Source organism: Planococcus citri, chromosome 1 (assembly GCF_950023065.1).
Source record: "Planococcus citri chromosome 1, ihPlaCitr1.1, whole genome shotgun sequence".
NCBI lineage: Eukaryota > Metazoa > Arthropoda > Insecta > Hemiptera > Pseudococcidae > Planococcus > Planococcus citri.
In genome coordinates this window covers 54,790,925-54,806,780 of record NC_088677.1, presented here as the reverse complement: position 1 = coordinate 54,806,780, position 15,856 = coordinate 54,790,925, and the positions used below count along the sequence as shown (strand labels likewise).

General features: G+C 35.0%; 1 protein-coding gene across 2 annotated transcripts in view; it reads left to right on the top strand.

The window, feature by feature from the left end:
- LOC135832831 (rho guanine nucleotide exchange factor osg-1) overlaps positions 1-15,856 on the top strand; it is a 54,772-nt gene that overhangs the window by 3,385 nt on the left and 35,531 nt on the right. For both annotated transcript variants that reach the window (XM_065346338.1, XM_065346337.1), the window contains exon 3: positions 656-3,380. In XM_065346338.1, coding sequence (XP_065202410.1) covers positions 656-3,380 — 2,725 coding nt within the window. The remainder of the gene's footprint in view (positions 1-655; positions 3,381-15,856) is intronic.

Sequence of the window (15,856 nt, the reverse complement as noted above, 5' to 3'; positions counted from 1 at the left end):
GTAATCACACCTACATGAAGGAGCAACTAGAAAGTGGAAATTTTTTTAATTTTATAATTTTTATTCAAAATATTATTACGATTACACGCATTTGAATTGAATCGCTATAAATTCCATCTACTGCACTGCATGTCAGTACATGTAAGTTACCACATTACCACACTAGGGTAACCACACGTGCAATTTGTGTTATCAAACTGATAATGAGATCTGATAACGATAACGCGTAGGAAAATTGTTATGCAACCAAGCTACATTTTCTCTATTGCAATTTTCGGATTTCCATTTTCCAAATTCAAACAAAATAACAAATTGCGAAGACTATAAGGTCGAAGTGCGATGTTTTAGAGAAAAGAAATGTGATATTTTGTGATGTGTTACTGTAGGTTATTCGCCCGTTGAATGTATTTTCAATGCTAGTTTGCTAGTAGTTTGATTAATTAGTAAGTATAAACTTTTGGAAGTAGATCGATTCGAATACGACATATATAGTTGCTTTTGAGTGATTATATGCTTGCTAAAGGTTTGCTAGGCCTATTGCTATTTAGTATTTAGTAGTCGGGAATGATAACAGCGGTGTGGCTGTAAAAAAGAAAAGAGCGTTTATTTTACGAGCTTTCTGTATTGATCGATATGTTTGTTGATTTTTACGCAGCGAAATCTCATCGGTGATAAAAATTGGTACGGTAAAGGTTCGCTTCACGCAGCAGAACTCGAACACAGCTAAAAGGAAAAACGACCACATCGCGGCGTCGCCTACGGAAGAAGCTGCCAAGCTAGCCGAAGAAGAGGAACATAACTGCTGCGGGGTACGATGGCCTCCCTCGCGTATCCCTCTGGCAGCGTACTCTAATAATAGATGTCGAATAAGTCTTAGTCGCAATACCCGTACAAATGAAGAGCGCCGAAATTTCACCAGATCGCCAGTACGCTATTGCACGTCTGAATGGACACAACAAGTTCCGCACGTTCGTCCCTCCCTGGCCGATTGCTTCGGTAGACGAAATTTCAAGTCGAAAAAGTGCAACCGCAATGATATCGAATGCGAACCGTGCGCCGTTTTAGATAGCACCGATTCATCTGGGTCGTTGTCGTCGACTTCGTATTGCAATCGCGAACAAAAAAATGTTTTCGAGTCGGCTATCGTCTGTTCTCGCGAATCGGATTGTTCGATTTATAATTGCGATAAACGTGGTTTAATTTCGTTCTGCGAAGAGCCATCAACCGACAGCACGCTGGATCGATTCCAAAAATTCGGTTTCGGAGGGGATAGGGTGAAGAAGAATGCTGGAAGGAGAGGCAGCGGTGGTAATCATAAAAAGAAAACACAACGCAGTTCCGATAAAACAATCAATTTGAAAAAACTCACTGATAAACTGATACAAAGTTCGTCGCATCGATCCGATCACGAAAACAATGCTGAGCCGGAATCGTCTAGTAATGCGGCAGCAGTGGCCGCTGAACCACCGAAGCCTATGCAGGAGCTCATACCGTTGAAGCTAAACACCGACGAGAAGGTCAACGATAAAGATGATATATTTGAAGGAGTGAATCTGAACTTGGCGAAACCGGAATCCAGAACAATAGTCGGATCGTACTACCAAAGATCTATTCCATTTCGAAGCGCTTCATTTTCTCAAGTACATTACTCCCCCGAAGATAGGAAATACATCCGAAATAGTCGCAAAATTGGCGTTTCAAAGAAGAACATTCCAAATGCTGCTGATAACTGCGCTACATTACCAAGAACCAACGCTTCCACGTTGAGCGTCGCTGATGAAAACTTCGATTCACAAATCGATGTCGATAATACCAATAGTTTTCTGTCAAATTACACATTTGTTGGCGAAAGCAAAACTGCTGCAAGTGCCGAGCCACCCTGCTCGAATGAAAGAGAAACTCAAAAGGAACCTGTTGGTAACGAGCAGGTCGTTTCAACAGAGCTACCAACACCATTATCGAATGAATTGCCAGACAGTGTTTCGTTGATAGAACTAGAGCCTGCTGTTCCATTGAAAGCAACCATTACTCCTATCAATGCTCCTGAATCCGATAAACCTATTCCACAAGCACCCAAACGATCGAAACATAAACATAAACACAGACATAGACATTGCGGTAGATTGTATTTCTCGGACGAGAACATCTTTTCGTCAAATATTACCGACGAGAGTTGCAAACAAGATGAGATAGAAAATTCCGAAAGTCTTCCGGAAATCTTACCTGTGATTCGTACAGCTCCTAATAGCGACACTGAAATGGAAAAAGAACCAAGCCCTCCGGCTCCTGTCGCAGAAATCACCACTGAATCGATCGAAACGGCAGATAAACCTACTTCCAACGACGAGCCCGATAAATTCGATAATGAAAATAGCTCAGGTATCGAAATGTTTGTCACTGATTGGACGGAAAAAGAAAAGCCCAACGAAATCGTCAGCGTCGTCGAAGAGGAGCCCCCTTCAGATCAGAGTAAACTAATTAACGAAACGCCCACCGAAGAAAAACCTGCTCCCAGTTTGAACATCGATAACAATAACAATGCTCATTCAAACGAAAACGTCGATATGTTCCATTGCCAAACGACTCCATCTAGTCCGGAAGAAATGCTGAAACCTCAATGGCCGATTGTGCCGAGAAATCGTCGTTTAACCCCACAAACGTCTACGGAAAAAGATGACGAATCAGAATCATACTCGCCGCGTAAATACCTGTATTCTCGTGGTGACTCGTTTTCCGAAACCGAAAGTGATCAGGGAGATAAACGTTCGGTATCTCCGGGGCATAGAGAAGGTAGGTTATCTCCGTTAACGTATGGAAATCCAGAATTGTCGGATTCGGATTCGCGTAGCGTAGGGACACCTCGTGGTCCGCAGTCGCCTGTTCCGTATTCGAAACGTCCGCTTCGAGGTCCGTATCTCGAAATGATCGTAAACGAGCAAAAACGACCGGAAAATAAAACGAGTTTTGCCGATTTGCAATTTCTTGAAAATCGTAGTCCGCAAAATGCAAATTGGTACGGTAATAGTAGTGATAGGGCAGTCGATGATTATTACCTGCGTAGAAGTAACACCTCTCCTAATTCCAATAAATTGAACGTTGTGCCGTTGCCGAAGAGAAAAATCAGCGCTAATATACCGTTTTCGAGTTCCGCATCGTTAAGGACTACAACCGATGAAAAAGGAGTTATCCATCATCAACGAACTACCTCCAGTCCGTCACAGCTCGAGTATTATCCCGATTTACTGAATAACCCTCAGCATGGATCGATGCCTAGTCAGCAATTACTTCACCAACTGCTGAGGGGAAGTTCCGAACGAAGTTTAGTGCAAGATGTTGGCGTTGATTCGTTGAAAAACATGTATCCGGCACCTACTTATAAGGTATGATGTTTCATTTTTTATTTTCTATAGTAGGTACGTACAATATCGCTTTCTAAGCGTTTAGTTTCCACTATTTACGCTGCTTGATTTTAATTATGGCGGATGATTGACATCTGCTGAAATTATAATGCAAGAGATGAAAGCTTCTATGACCTAGTTTCATTGTATAAAGTTAATTTGCAAAATGTTCATCAGAATTTTGAGTGGCGTACGATTTTGATATGGGTCAACTTTTTAAAAAATGTTTAATTTACGCGTTGACAATTTTTCTTCTCCGTCTCCAGCGCGCATATTGTGTTCTCCGTCCCGATATTTTTTTGATTGAATTATTAATAAATTATTTGTCAAATTACATTCTCTGTTGGCATTTTTTATTCAGTTTGTTGCGAGAAATTTTCGTAATGCTTCTTATAATTTTTGCCAACTTCACTCTAACTTTACGGTTTACTTTTCTGGCAAATGCTCAATTTTTCGTCGTTTTTTTCTCCTCTTGCCGTACTCGTGATTCTTCAACCTTGTGACGATCATTTCTCAATTTTATGTGTATTTTGAGATGATTTTTCTCGTCGTTGCTATACCTACCTGTGCCTTTTTGATAAACACTGCACGAAATTTACGGGTGGTGTATTAGAAAAATATTTTCCCGCATAATAATTTTCACATGTGAAAAAAGTTGCCTATCTTTTTGAAATCCGGTGTCTTTTGATGCGGAAAGTACCTGCTTTTTGGATAGGAAAATCGTTTGGAGGGAAAAAATGGAAGATCGAGAAAGATATTCCTGTTTATCATTTCGTTTCTTTTTTTGTTTCAATTAATTCTGTAAAGAAGAATATTGGACACTAAAATTTACTAAAACATGAGAGTTGATTTTTGAAGGTTCTGGTACATCGATTTTTTCCTGTCAGAAGTGGATAAACAATGTTTTTGGCGCCCGGGAAAATATTAGCAGGGACCCACTCATTACTGTGAATTTTTTCCAGTGACAGTTTGACCTGGGAAAGGGGACCATTCGCGGAAACGCCAAATAAATCAGTTTTTTATTTCTCTCTTTTTTAAATATTCCTTCACTTTTCACTTTCCTCAAAAAATCTTGAAAAATGGAATTATTTGAGTCAAAAATGTACTGTTTTCCATTTTTTTTGCCAGAAAAAATTAAGTTGTGAAAGTTTTAAATGAAATTCATAGCTTTTTTTTCATTTTTTTAAAAACTTGTCTTCTGGAAAAAGAAGTAAGTACCTACTTATCAAGTGACCAAGCAAAGCAAGGGCGAAATTTTGAAAAGTATTTTTAATTATCCAATAGGTAATAAGCAACTGTCATTTTTCAGAATTTGGAGTTTTAAAAAAATCCAACATTCTGCTTTTGACTCTGAAAAAATTTAAATTACCTACATTACTGCAATATATATTTTTAAAAAATGCGTGAAATGAATATTTATTGATTTAGGTAGTTAAGTGGTAATTTTAACAAGTTTTCAAAGTGTCCCAAGAGTTCCTTGCAGACACTTGGGACATCGAAAAATTATTCTCAGTGAAAAGAAAAGGCTTTAAAAAGGATTCGTACTCGTATATCGAGTATAATTTCTCATGAGCATTTCTGTGTCACTAATTTAAAAGTATATATAAATACATAATATTGTACATATGTAGGTAGGTACTCGTAAAAAATCCACTCCTGCCTCCTGTGCTGTAATTTTGACTTCAGAAGAGTGCTATGTCTGCAGTCTGACTAGCTCCTTCAATTCTGAATCAGTGAAAAACCATTTAAATTTGTGCTGAATTGCAAAGCAGAAAAAATAAGAGAAATTGTGTGGTTATTAAGTGATGAATTTCACTCAATTTTTTACTATTTTTTTTTGAGTGAGCATTGCGACTAATGTACACAGGTTACTTTTCATTAATTTTTCCAAGACTTTGGTAATTTTTTTCTGAATTCCTTACCAACAGTTTATGCTCTTTTAATTTTGAAATGAAAACACTGAAATTGGATTAGAATTTTGAATGCACTATACACGAAAAATGAATGAAAACATTGATGTTTTAGGGAATTTCACTGATCGAGCTGTAATGTATATACATAGGTACTTAGTAATTTCTCGCTGATTTGCCTCCGGTTTATGATCACTGATTTCACTTTGGCGGATCAATTCACTGATTCCTTCTTGAGTTACATTTTTCTTTGGATTTTCTAAATCTGAACTGATGAACCAAAGAAACGTCTTTTGATTATAAGTGGCATGAAACAACTAGAATGGTCAAAAAATGAACATGTTCAAGTACTTATATCCCCTTCCACCCGTTTCTTCGTTTGGTTGATACGATATTAGGGTCTGGATTTTTATAGAGTAGACAAACGAAACTCAACAGCGAACTCTTGCTATGAAAATTCTTCGCAGGTATTTGACCCAGATGACATCGCTACTTGAATTTAACCTCATGGTTTTGCTTGGAATTCGAAACCATCGTTTTCGAAAGTTTATTCATACAGAGGTAATTTTCATCGAAACGGGAGAAGTATCTTCTACTCTTGTGCGTAATAAAAACCAAACTAGGCGGAAAAAAGCGGAAAAATTGGTTGCTGTAAACGATTAGTTTACTTTCGCTCGAAGGGGTGTGTTTTTAATATGGAAATTCCAAATATGAAATACAAATATACGTAAGACGCGAGTAAAGGAAAGTTGGTGGAAATTTAGGGCTTTTTCTTTCGTCAAAACAGACGTCATATTTCGTAACCTACGCCATATGAGAGTGTACAAAGAACCTACTTACTTCTCTCAAGAAAGTAAACTTTTTGCGTTATTTACGAGCAGATTGTGTAAATGATTTTTTTTTTGCCGCGCCGGCTGTGTAGTTATAAAGTAAGGAGGTAAGGTGGCGCAGTAGCAATGGCGATGGAGAGCCGACGGAATATTGAACATGGAGCCGGAGGGTACAACATGTACGTGTTTTTATTTTGAGCTGATGTTTCAAGTACTCTAATAATGTAGTTGATGCCAGTATTTGTTTGCGTCTTTATTGAAATTGTCGTCGAATGGAGCGTTATTTATAATGACGATGTTTCCGCTTCGTCGTCTTCGCATCGTATCGCGCCGTACATCACACACCGTGTGACGTAAGAAAAAGACGCGCACCGAGAACAAGTTTGATCTATTTTAAAGCTTCTGAAAACCGCAACGCGGTAAAAAGAAGTAAAAAAAAACTCAAAAAAAACTGAAAAGAGCCATCGGAAAAAATGCGGATGCAAAAAGCTTTCACGGTGGTCTTATCGCATCGTTTCTTACGCGCTCATCGAACTGCGAAGATATTTTTGTCGCGATTATCCTGCTATCCTCATCGGTTAGGTACACCGTTGATAAAGTCGCTCCTCGTCTTCGGCGAAGCGAGAACGTTGTCGTATCTAAATTGAAAAAAATTTCTCGCTTATACTCGACGTGATAATGTTTACAGAATGGCAAAAAACTACGAAAAAATTGCTATTAAAATGATTAGTAAGGTAGAAAGAGATATCTATTTACCTGAATGAAATTGTATCGAGCATATTTCTTCGCTTTTTTTGTTGACGATCGACTGAACATCCGAGAAAGTGGCTTTTATTTTGATAATGCGAGTTTTCTAGTCGACCCGGTCTCCTTTTATTCCTGTATCCTTCAATCTGTTCATCTTGATCAACAAAATATATGAGATCTCGAAATTTCAGCCGAAAAACGTATTGTATTCAAATATCGCTTATGAGCTTAAACTTTGAGCAAAAAGGATGAAGCCTCTTCGGGAAAATTTTGAATTCGAAGTAATCATTTTTTAGGGAAGACACAGTCCCTCTATCACTATTTTGACGTTTTTGAAACTTTGAGCTGGAGGAAAATTCTGTCAATACCATAGGCAGGGCAGGGTTCTTATCCTTAATAAAATAGGCGAAAACAAAAGACTATTATCGTCGGAAATATTTGCTGGAATTTTGAAATATTGCTGGCACAATGTGCACATTCAAAGAAATATCCTGGAAACTACAAATACGAGTATAATGGTGGAATGGTGCAAGGAAAGGTTTATGGGAAAATGAAAAGAGGAATATCTCTTGCAAGATGGTGTGACTTAATCCTTCCTTTATTGATAGATCATTCCGGCACGTGATCAATCCAGGAACACGGAAAACGGCAGGTTCTGAAAAAATCAATTCAGAGAGCACAACCAAGTGTCAGGGCCACGACGTTTTTTTTTTTTTTTGTTGAAATTATCGATAATTCTGAATGAGGATTCGTTGAAATCTGCTCAAAGTTGCACTCTTCGTTTCGGATGATCAGGTTCGCTGCGAGTCTAAAGGAAGCGGCGCCATGGCTGGCAAGACTTCACTCTGGTTAGAAAAATAGTAAATTTCCCCCCTTTTTAGGAGAATTCGTAAATTTTTTTCTTTTCGTTGAAAATAAAATAATTGTGTAATAATTGTAGGTCATTTTCTAATTATCTAATTTTAAACGTTTTTTTTTTTTCAATAATGGAGTGAGGGTGTTAATCTGCTGAATTATCCACTGGGTGTTTTCAGACCCAAGTATGGATCTGTGGTTGAGACAAACACCGTTTCAATCAGTGGGTGTGTTCAGACCCAAGTCAGGACCTGTGTTTGAAACACACACTACTTATTTCAATCAGTGGGTGTTTTCAGACACTAGTAAGGACCTGTGGTTGAAACTAGCAGTTAGCACAGTGAGAGTTTCAAATTCAATATTTCTAAAAATTTTCAAAAAAGGAACAAGAAACCTACTCCACATTCTGGCCAAAATCAAACCATCAGAATTAAAAACAACTGTGGTGGTTGAAACAAACACTGTTTCAATCAGTGGGTGTGTTCAGACCCAAGTTAGGACCTGTGTTAGAGACAGACACTGTTTCAATCAGTGGGTGTGTTCAGACCTAAGTCAGGACCTGTGTTTGAAACACACACTACTTATTTCAATCAGTGGGTGTTTTCAGACACAAGTAAGGACCTGTGGTTCAAACTAGCACGGTGAGAGTTTCAAATTCAATATTTCTAAAAATTTTCAAAAAACGAACAAGAAACCTACTCCACATTCTGGCCAAAATCAAACCATCAGAATTAAAAACAACTGTGGTGGTTGAAACAAACACTGTTTCAATCAGTGGGTGTGTTCAGACCCAAGTTAGGACCTGTGTTAGAGACAGACACTGTTTCAATCAGTGGGTGTGTTCAGACCCAAGTCAGGACCTGTGTTTGAAACACACACTACTTATTTCAATCAGTGGGTGTTTTCAGACACAAGTAAGGACCTGTGGTTCAAACTAGCACAGTGAGAGTTTCAAATTCAATATTTCTAAAAATTTTCAAAAAACGAACAAGAAACCTACTCCACATTCTGGCCAAAATCAAACCATCAGAATTAAAAACAACTGTGGTGGTTGAAACGAACACTGTTTCAATCAGTGGGTGTGTTCAGACCCAAGTTAAGACCTGTGTTAGAGACAGACACGTGGGTGTTTTCAGACCCAAGTTAGGACCAGTGTTTGATAATTCGCGTTAAATCAGTGGGGTGGGTGTGTTCAGACCCAAGTTAGGACCTGTGTTTGAGACAGACACTATTTCAATCAGTGGGTGTTTTCAGACTCAAGTTAGGACCTGTGTTTGAAACAGACACTATTTAAATTAGTGGATGTTTTCAGAACATTGAAATTTTCAAAAAAATCATAATTCTACATTGATAAATAACAAAATTCAAATGAGCAGCTGGAACCACAATTTAGAGCAATTCCTTGACATTAAAAAGAAAATGAAGAAAAATAAGATCAAAACAACTACCTACCTATTACTAAAATGGTTTTAGACTGAAAATTTACATTTCCAAATGACAAATATTTGGATAAGTTATAGGACTGAAAAAAAGTGAAAAAAAAGGTGAAAACTTGTAACTTTATTTGGTCGCAGGTTTATTGAGATGTCAAAATTAGAAGTGATAGAAATTCATTTTTGAATTAATAAATTTAGAAAAATTTTTGAATTGTTGAAGAAATTTTAGAAGGAGGCACATTTTGGAATGTTATTTGGCTAAAAATCTTCCAAACCAAAACGTAACTTTTTACGAGATTCAGCTGTTTATTATTCTCTTTTTTTTATTATTTACTCATTCTTCAAGTTGGAATTTGATATTTTACCTGCTCATTTCCATTTCGAAGAGAAATTTCGAGAAACTTTTAGTTTTTCGCTGGAAAATTTTCCAAAAATCCATCCTTCCATCAAATTTTAAGCGGACAAATGAAAAGTGGCGTTTAAAATCTAATTTTAAATTTCGTTTTAAAAACGATGAAATTGACTGGTCGACTCTTTATTGGATTGATGTATCTCATATGAAAAAAAATCCACCTATTATGTAGGACCAAATTTCACGATTTTCGGTCAACTTGGAACTTTCAACAAAATTTTGAATAAATCCATCATTTAAAAATTAGATTAGAGTAGCTGAAAATTTAATTTCGATGCTCAAAAATAGTTTATGGCAAGTCAAATTTCAAAGATAGCCAAAGATTGAATATTTTGAAATTAAAAGAGGAGTGATTTTTCCCCCTGAGTCGGGCATATAACTACTCGAGTTGGAAAATCACACTCAAGTAATGGACAAAAACTCGAATTTGAAGACTTTCAATCCGTTGAAAATTGCGACATTCAAGCTTTGAGAGATTGTTAGCATATAAGTTGAGAAAAACTGCCTATCAATTTTACCAGAAAAATTGCTTCATCTCAAAAATATTTCAGTAACCTTATTGCCCACAAATTTTTGGTGTTCTCCCATAGGAATATGTTCTGTGACTTGATTTTATTTGTGTTCCCAAAAAATTTCAAACATGTATAAGTATTTTTCTTAATCCATGACTTTTTTTTTCTCTCGAAGTCTCGATAGTCCAACAACTTTCATTTTTTGCATCTTTGCGATTTGAAAAATTATCCAAAATGTCGATTCTTTTCATCCCCTTCCTTCAAAAAAAAAAAAAAAAAATGAGAGGCAAAACGTCGCGAATGAATCAGACTTCTCCTTCGTGTGAATTTTTGTTTTTAATCAAAATTCAAAACAAATAATATATTTATTACATACGCATACTCGTACTCGTACATATATGATGTCTAGATGGCTATTCTTTTTACGAGGCCGAGGCCGAGAGGTGGACGAACGCGCATGTGACAAAGTACAATAAATGTATAGGCTAGCAGGCGGACAGGCAGGTTCGTCTAAACTGCCAGCGAAATGTGTCAAAAGGATGCAATTACCACGTTGCGCTGCTGCGAAAATTATAAATTGATCAAGTGGAAATTTAAACATCCACGGCGGCTTTTCTATTACCAAACTGACGCGAAAAGAAAGGGAGAAAAAGAGTTACGTACAAGTGACATAAATTCATCGCGAATGTTCTAACAAAAGAATTTATGAGCGCTGAAGCGCAAAGGTTTCACTTTGTTGAAATTATTTCGTATTTTTTTTAATGCTGCGCAGACATCTCAGTAGGAAAAAATTAACGAGAAAAATGATAACAAACATGTTTTATTTTTCTTTAAAAATTTTTTTATAAAGAATGTCAGACTGCTGTAGACATTTTTTTTCATTCTTCTGCTCGAGGTACCTACCATTTATCCTTGGACGTTTTTAATGGATTGAATTTAAATCAACAATTTTTCCGACCTCAGGAAAGTTCTTCTACCTCTAATTTCAATTTCCCCTGTGCGTTTGTTCCTTTGCAGGCCTGCTTACATTGTATGTAATGTACCTACATACCTAATCTACGGTAGATCCCAAGCTGTGGTTTTTTCTCGGTTTGAAAATTAGGACGAATATTAACACGTTTATTTCGCCTCGTTTTAAATTATACCTGACCGCTTTTCATCGGGTTCGGGGGATTTGTTCTTTATTATCAACGCGGATCCCGCTAATAATTCAGATTAAGTGTACCTAACTTTTAAGTTACGCCTCGTATTACGCCTCAGGATGACTAATTTCTATTATTTCGACGCTCACAAAAGCGACAGCGTCGTTGATACGATTAAGTAAAGCAGCTAGGTAGTTAAAGTTTTGTTTCTGGAAATATTTAAGCAGGATTATAACGCGTATTACCTAGATCTATGTAGGTACCTGCTCTGCAGTAATGACGAACTAATGAACTTACCTGCTAACTTGTCCCGTCTAATTTAATTTTATAAGTGTAAATAATCCTTTTTGACGATTATCTTATCTTATACTCGTACTACTATAAAATGTTGCTATCCCCTAATATGTAAGTATGTACGAGTATAACTGAAGGAACTAAAGAAATTCTCTCTTTCAAAACTTGTAGTTTGTAATTTTTCAATTTTCTTGTCGAATGATTATACGTAAATAGAGTACCTATATAAAACGTGTACCTAACTAACCTAAATTCAACAATAAAGGAAAGATACAAAGTTTCTTCTGCTGGTAATAGTAATTGTATAAATGAAAAGTGGAAAGATCTTTCAAATATACGATCTGCGGATCCTTTGAATTTCATATTTGAAAATTTGAATAGACGTTTTCAAGATGGAATAGACCTGGCAGCGAATTAATTTCCTGTTCAAAGATATTCTACGAGCAGAAAGAAATTGTATAACGTATGCTGTAGAATTGCGTTTTACGTATGTTTCCTTTTTTTTTTCCTCCATCGAGGAAACCCAAAAGATACCACCGTATTCTTGATTTAATTTAATGCGATGCTTTTTCCTCGTTACTTTCTCCAATTAGATGGCTCGATAATTGAAAAAGAAAAGATTTTTTTCTATTTTCAAGGATGTAATTACAAGATGATGCACATACGCTTGTATGTTGTAAGGCTTTTAAACTTTCTTTTTAAACAACTTTTCTTCCGTCTAGCGAGCGAGCGATGTAGGGAGGGTCTTTTTTTAATACTTTTTCTTAAGATAGGTTCTTACGTCTGTTTACGTAAACGTAAGACGTTTCGTTTATTGCGTAAAACTACGAAAAAAAATTAAAATAAGATATTACTACTAGGAAAAATGATTCCATGTGGAAATTTTACGATTTGTGACGAATTCGCGTTTTAATTGGATGAATTAGAAAATGCTTGCAGAAAAAAATGTGTGTTTCTAGATTCATTTTTCTAATTTATTCGTGGAACATTTTTCATTTGATTCGTTCATAAACATCTGTAACGTCATATTTTATTTTTTGTGAAATTCCAGAAAAAAAAACGAACGTAAAAAAAGTTATTGACATATGTCATGGAAAACGAAACGAATCTATTTCCAGATTTGTGACTATATGAGATGCCATAAAGAACGAGGAACGCAGAAAAGGGATTAGGTAGAAGAAACAAGGTTTTACTTGATCAAAAAAAGTCGTAAATTAGGTCATAATTTTATTTCCAAATTGCTGGTGAGATGTCGTAAAATATCGACGATGTTGAAGGAGAGGACTAGAAAACTCAAAGTTTTAGTACAACTATAAAGTAAATGAAAAATCAATTTTTTTCGGTGAATTTTTAAACAGGACTTGATTAAAGAACAGTTCGATTTTTTTCAAATTCTAATTACGAGTAAATTAAAGAGTTTAGTCGTCAATTTGAATTTTTTCAAAAATTATCAATCTTTAAATCATTTAGGTAGGTATTAGGTACCTATAGATACATATAACTTTTACCTATTTGCTGGGTGTCACGTCCGTTGAATAGAAAGTAAAATTAAAAGATGTAGAGCTGAGTGATGGCCAATGGTAAATGTACGTATAGTAATCAATAATTTTTCATTACAAAAACAAAAACAAAAAAACTTTAATCCAATTCAACTTTACATAATATACTTATGGGTACCTAACCTACATAATCAAAATGTTTTATACTCGTCGAGTAAATAAAATCCCAAAATTATCACTCTTGAGAATTGATAATAAAAAAATTGTTCAAAATTTTCTACAAATGGCTTAAAATTTAGTCTGTATTTTTTTTTTTTTTTGGTAAAAATCTATAATGGTTCAAGAGTAGGTAGGTAGGTACCTACAGGAATTTTTGTGGAAGCTCCCCTTCTGAGTTTTATATTTCGAAACCCATGAGAATATCTTTTTTTCATCAGGTTCTCATTATGAAGACGAATTAGAAAAATTGGAAATTTTTCATACTGTACGCATCTCAATGGTAAATAAGGTAGGTATTTTTAAAAAATCGAATTCCCATGAAATGAAAAAATATTGGCTAATTTTAACTTATCTAATATTAAAATTTAAAATGTACAGAGAGCCCAACAAAATTACTTTTTAATTACCTACATCGTTACTTTTTTCATCTGAAATAAGATCCAAGTAAAAATTGCAAAAACACCTCAAAATTAGACAAAATTTTGAAGGTTGATAGATATTTTTTATGCAAATGAAAAAAGTTTGAAATTCAGTTGAAGTCAAACGATTTTCGTTTAAAAACCTCCCTACTTCATCTTTCGTTTAAAATACAAAATAATGGAATTATAGACAAATTTGTTCGAAAATCATTCCACGCGAGTAAGTATCGATTTGTCTTGCCTAAAAACTCAAATTTTGTTTTTGAAATAATGTTCACTTCTCAGACTTGAAATTCTCCTTTCAGAAATGTCTTTTTGATTCCCTCTCCTTGATTGGATTGCTTTTTGACATGGATATATGTTTTTTGCACCGGGTCTTTCCGAAATTTGCGTCACTCTGACTTTTGAAAACTTGATAAGAAAATGTGATCGAATTTCTGGCGATGCCAGACTTTTAAAAACTTTGGAAGAAAATCGATTAAATTCAGTGTGAGATTGACTTTCAAAAACTGAAAAAAGACTTTAGGTATGACTTTCGAACATTATGTCAGCCTTTTAAAAACAAGGAATCCTGTTGATTTTTTGACAATATGTATTACAGATTGGAGGAAAAAATCAATGAATTGGACCTACTAAAATTATTCCTATCAAATTTTCAAAACAGACTTTCCGATATTTTTTTTATCAGATTTTTCTTTAATCTGGAATTTCAAATATTGAGTTAATTTGAGTCGAAAATACATGTATTTCCGTGATTTAAAAGTTTCCTCGGAAAGGAGATTTACACCCATCTTTGGTTTGTTTTTGGTCACGTTCCCGTAATTAGTTTTCACTAAAATGGTTTCTAAAGCTGTTTTTCCGCCTTACAGAATAATCGGGCTCTCTGAAATTAATTGTATTGGAAAATGGAAAAAATGAGTGGTTCTGGTACCTACTGCTAGAAATCTTTTTTCTAGAATAGATCATTTTCCACTGTTGATTTGCGTGTTGAGAGCTACTTTCAGCATGAGCGAGAAAATTGTGTATTTTTTCAGTTCTAATTTTCCTCAAGAAAATCTCCCAAAATTTTAAAATATGCAATTGAACACCTACAACTTTCTTTCTTTGGTCATATTCAAGCTACCAACGCGTTTTGGAGATCACTTTCGACATGAGTGAAAAAGTGCAAATTTTGGGTTCTAATTTTTCAAAATATAAAAAAAAAGTAAAATCTCAAAATGTATCTTTGAGGAGTTATCGCGTTGAGAATTTTTTTCCCAGTATTATTCCACTTTGAGAGCTACTTTCGACAAAATTGAGAAAATTTGTATTCCCCCCCCCCCCCGAATTTTTACAAAGTTTTTTAATTACAAGTATAATTATGGATCCTCGAAAAATACTATTTTCTCTCTTACGTCATTATATGTACGTCACAACCTGACCTCCCAATTCCCTGAATTTTTATTAAACGTTTCTATTAGGTAGGTATCTTTATAGAAAGTAATTATTTGAATCACAGTTTTATTAAATTTTGATTAAAGAGTATAATTTACATACCTACCTGTACGTATAGTACCTATCTACCTACATATTTGAAATCGTTACTATCTTTATAGAAATAGCTGGGATAAAATTAAAAAGTAAAGATGTGTATCTTCATCACAAAATGATTATGACCGTTTGAAAAATTAATTAACAATTTTTTTGTTAGAAGGACGTATATTTTTTTTTCAAGGACAGGAATTTTTCTGTAATGAAAATATCTTCTTTTTCTTGTATTTTTCATTTCTCGAATTTTTTAATTACAACAATGGGTAACCTTTACGTTTGCGATTTAACTAAACAAAAATGTACATCTATTTCTTTCTATTTTTTTTCGTGTGTTAACAAAAATGATGTTTATCGTTGTTTTTTTTTTCTGATAAAAATTGAGCAGAGAGTGGCTGCTAGGGAACTGAATATGTGTTAATCTAATGAACACGAATTAAAGAAAATAAAACTGATAGCTTGTGTGTAGGTATTTTCAGGTAATTACTTAAAGTAATTTTCGTAATAAATGGCGAAGTAATTTGTAAAATTAAAATTCACTATTTATATAATCGCGCTCAGCTGTATATTTATCGTCCAAATAAATACTCAACCGTGTAATTTCTTTTTAATACATTACACGTTGGTATGTATGTATGTATAGTGGTGATATATGT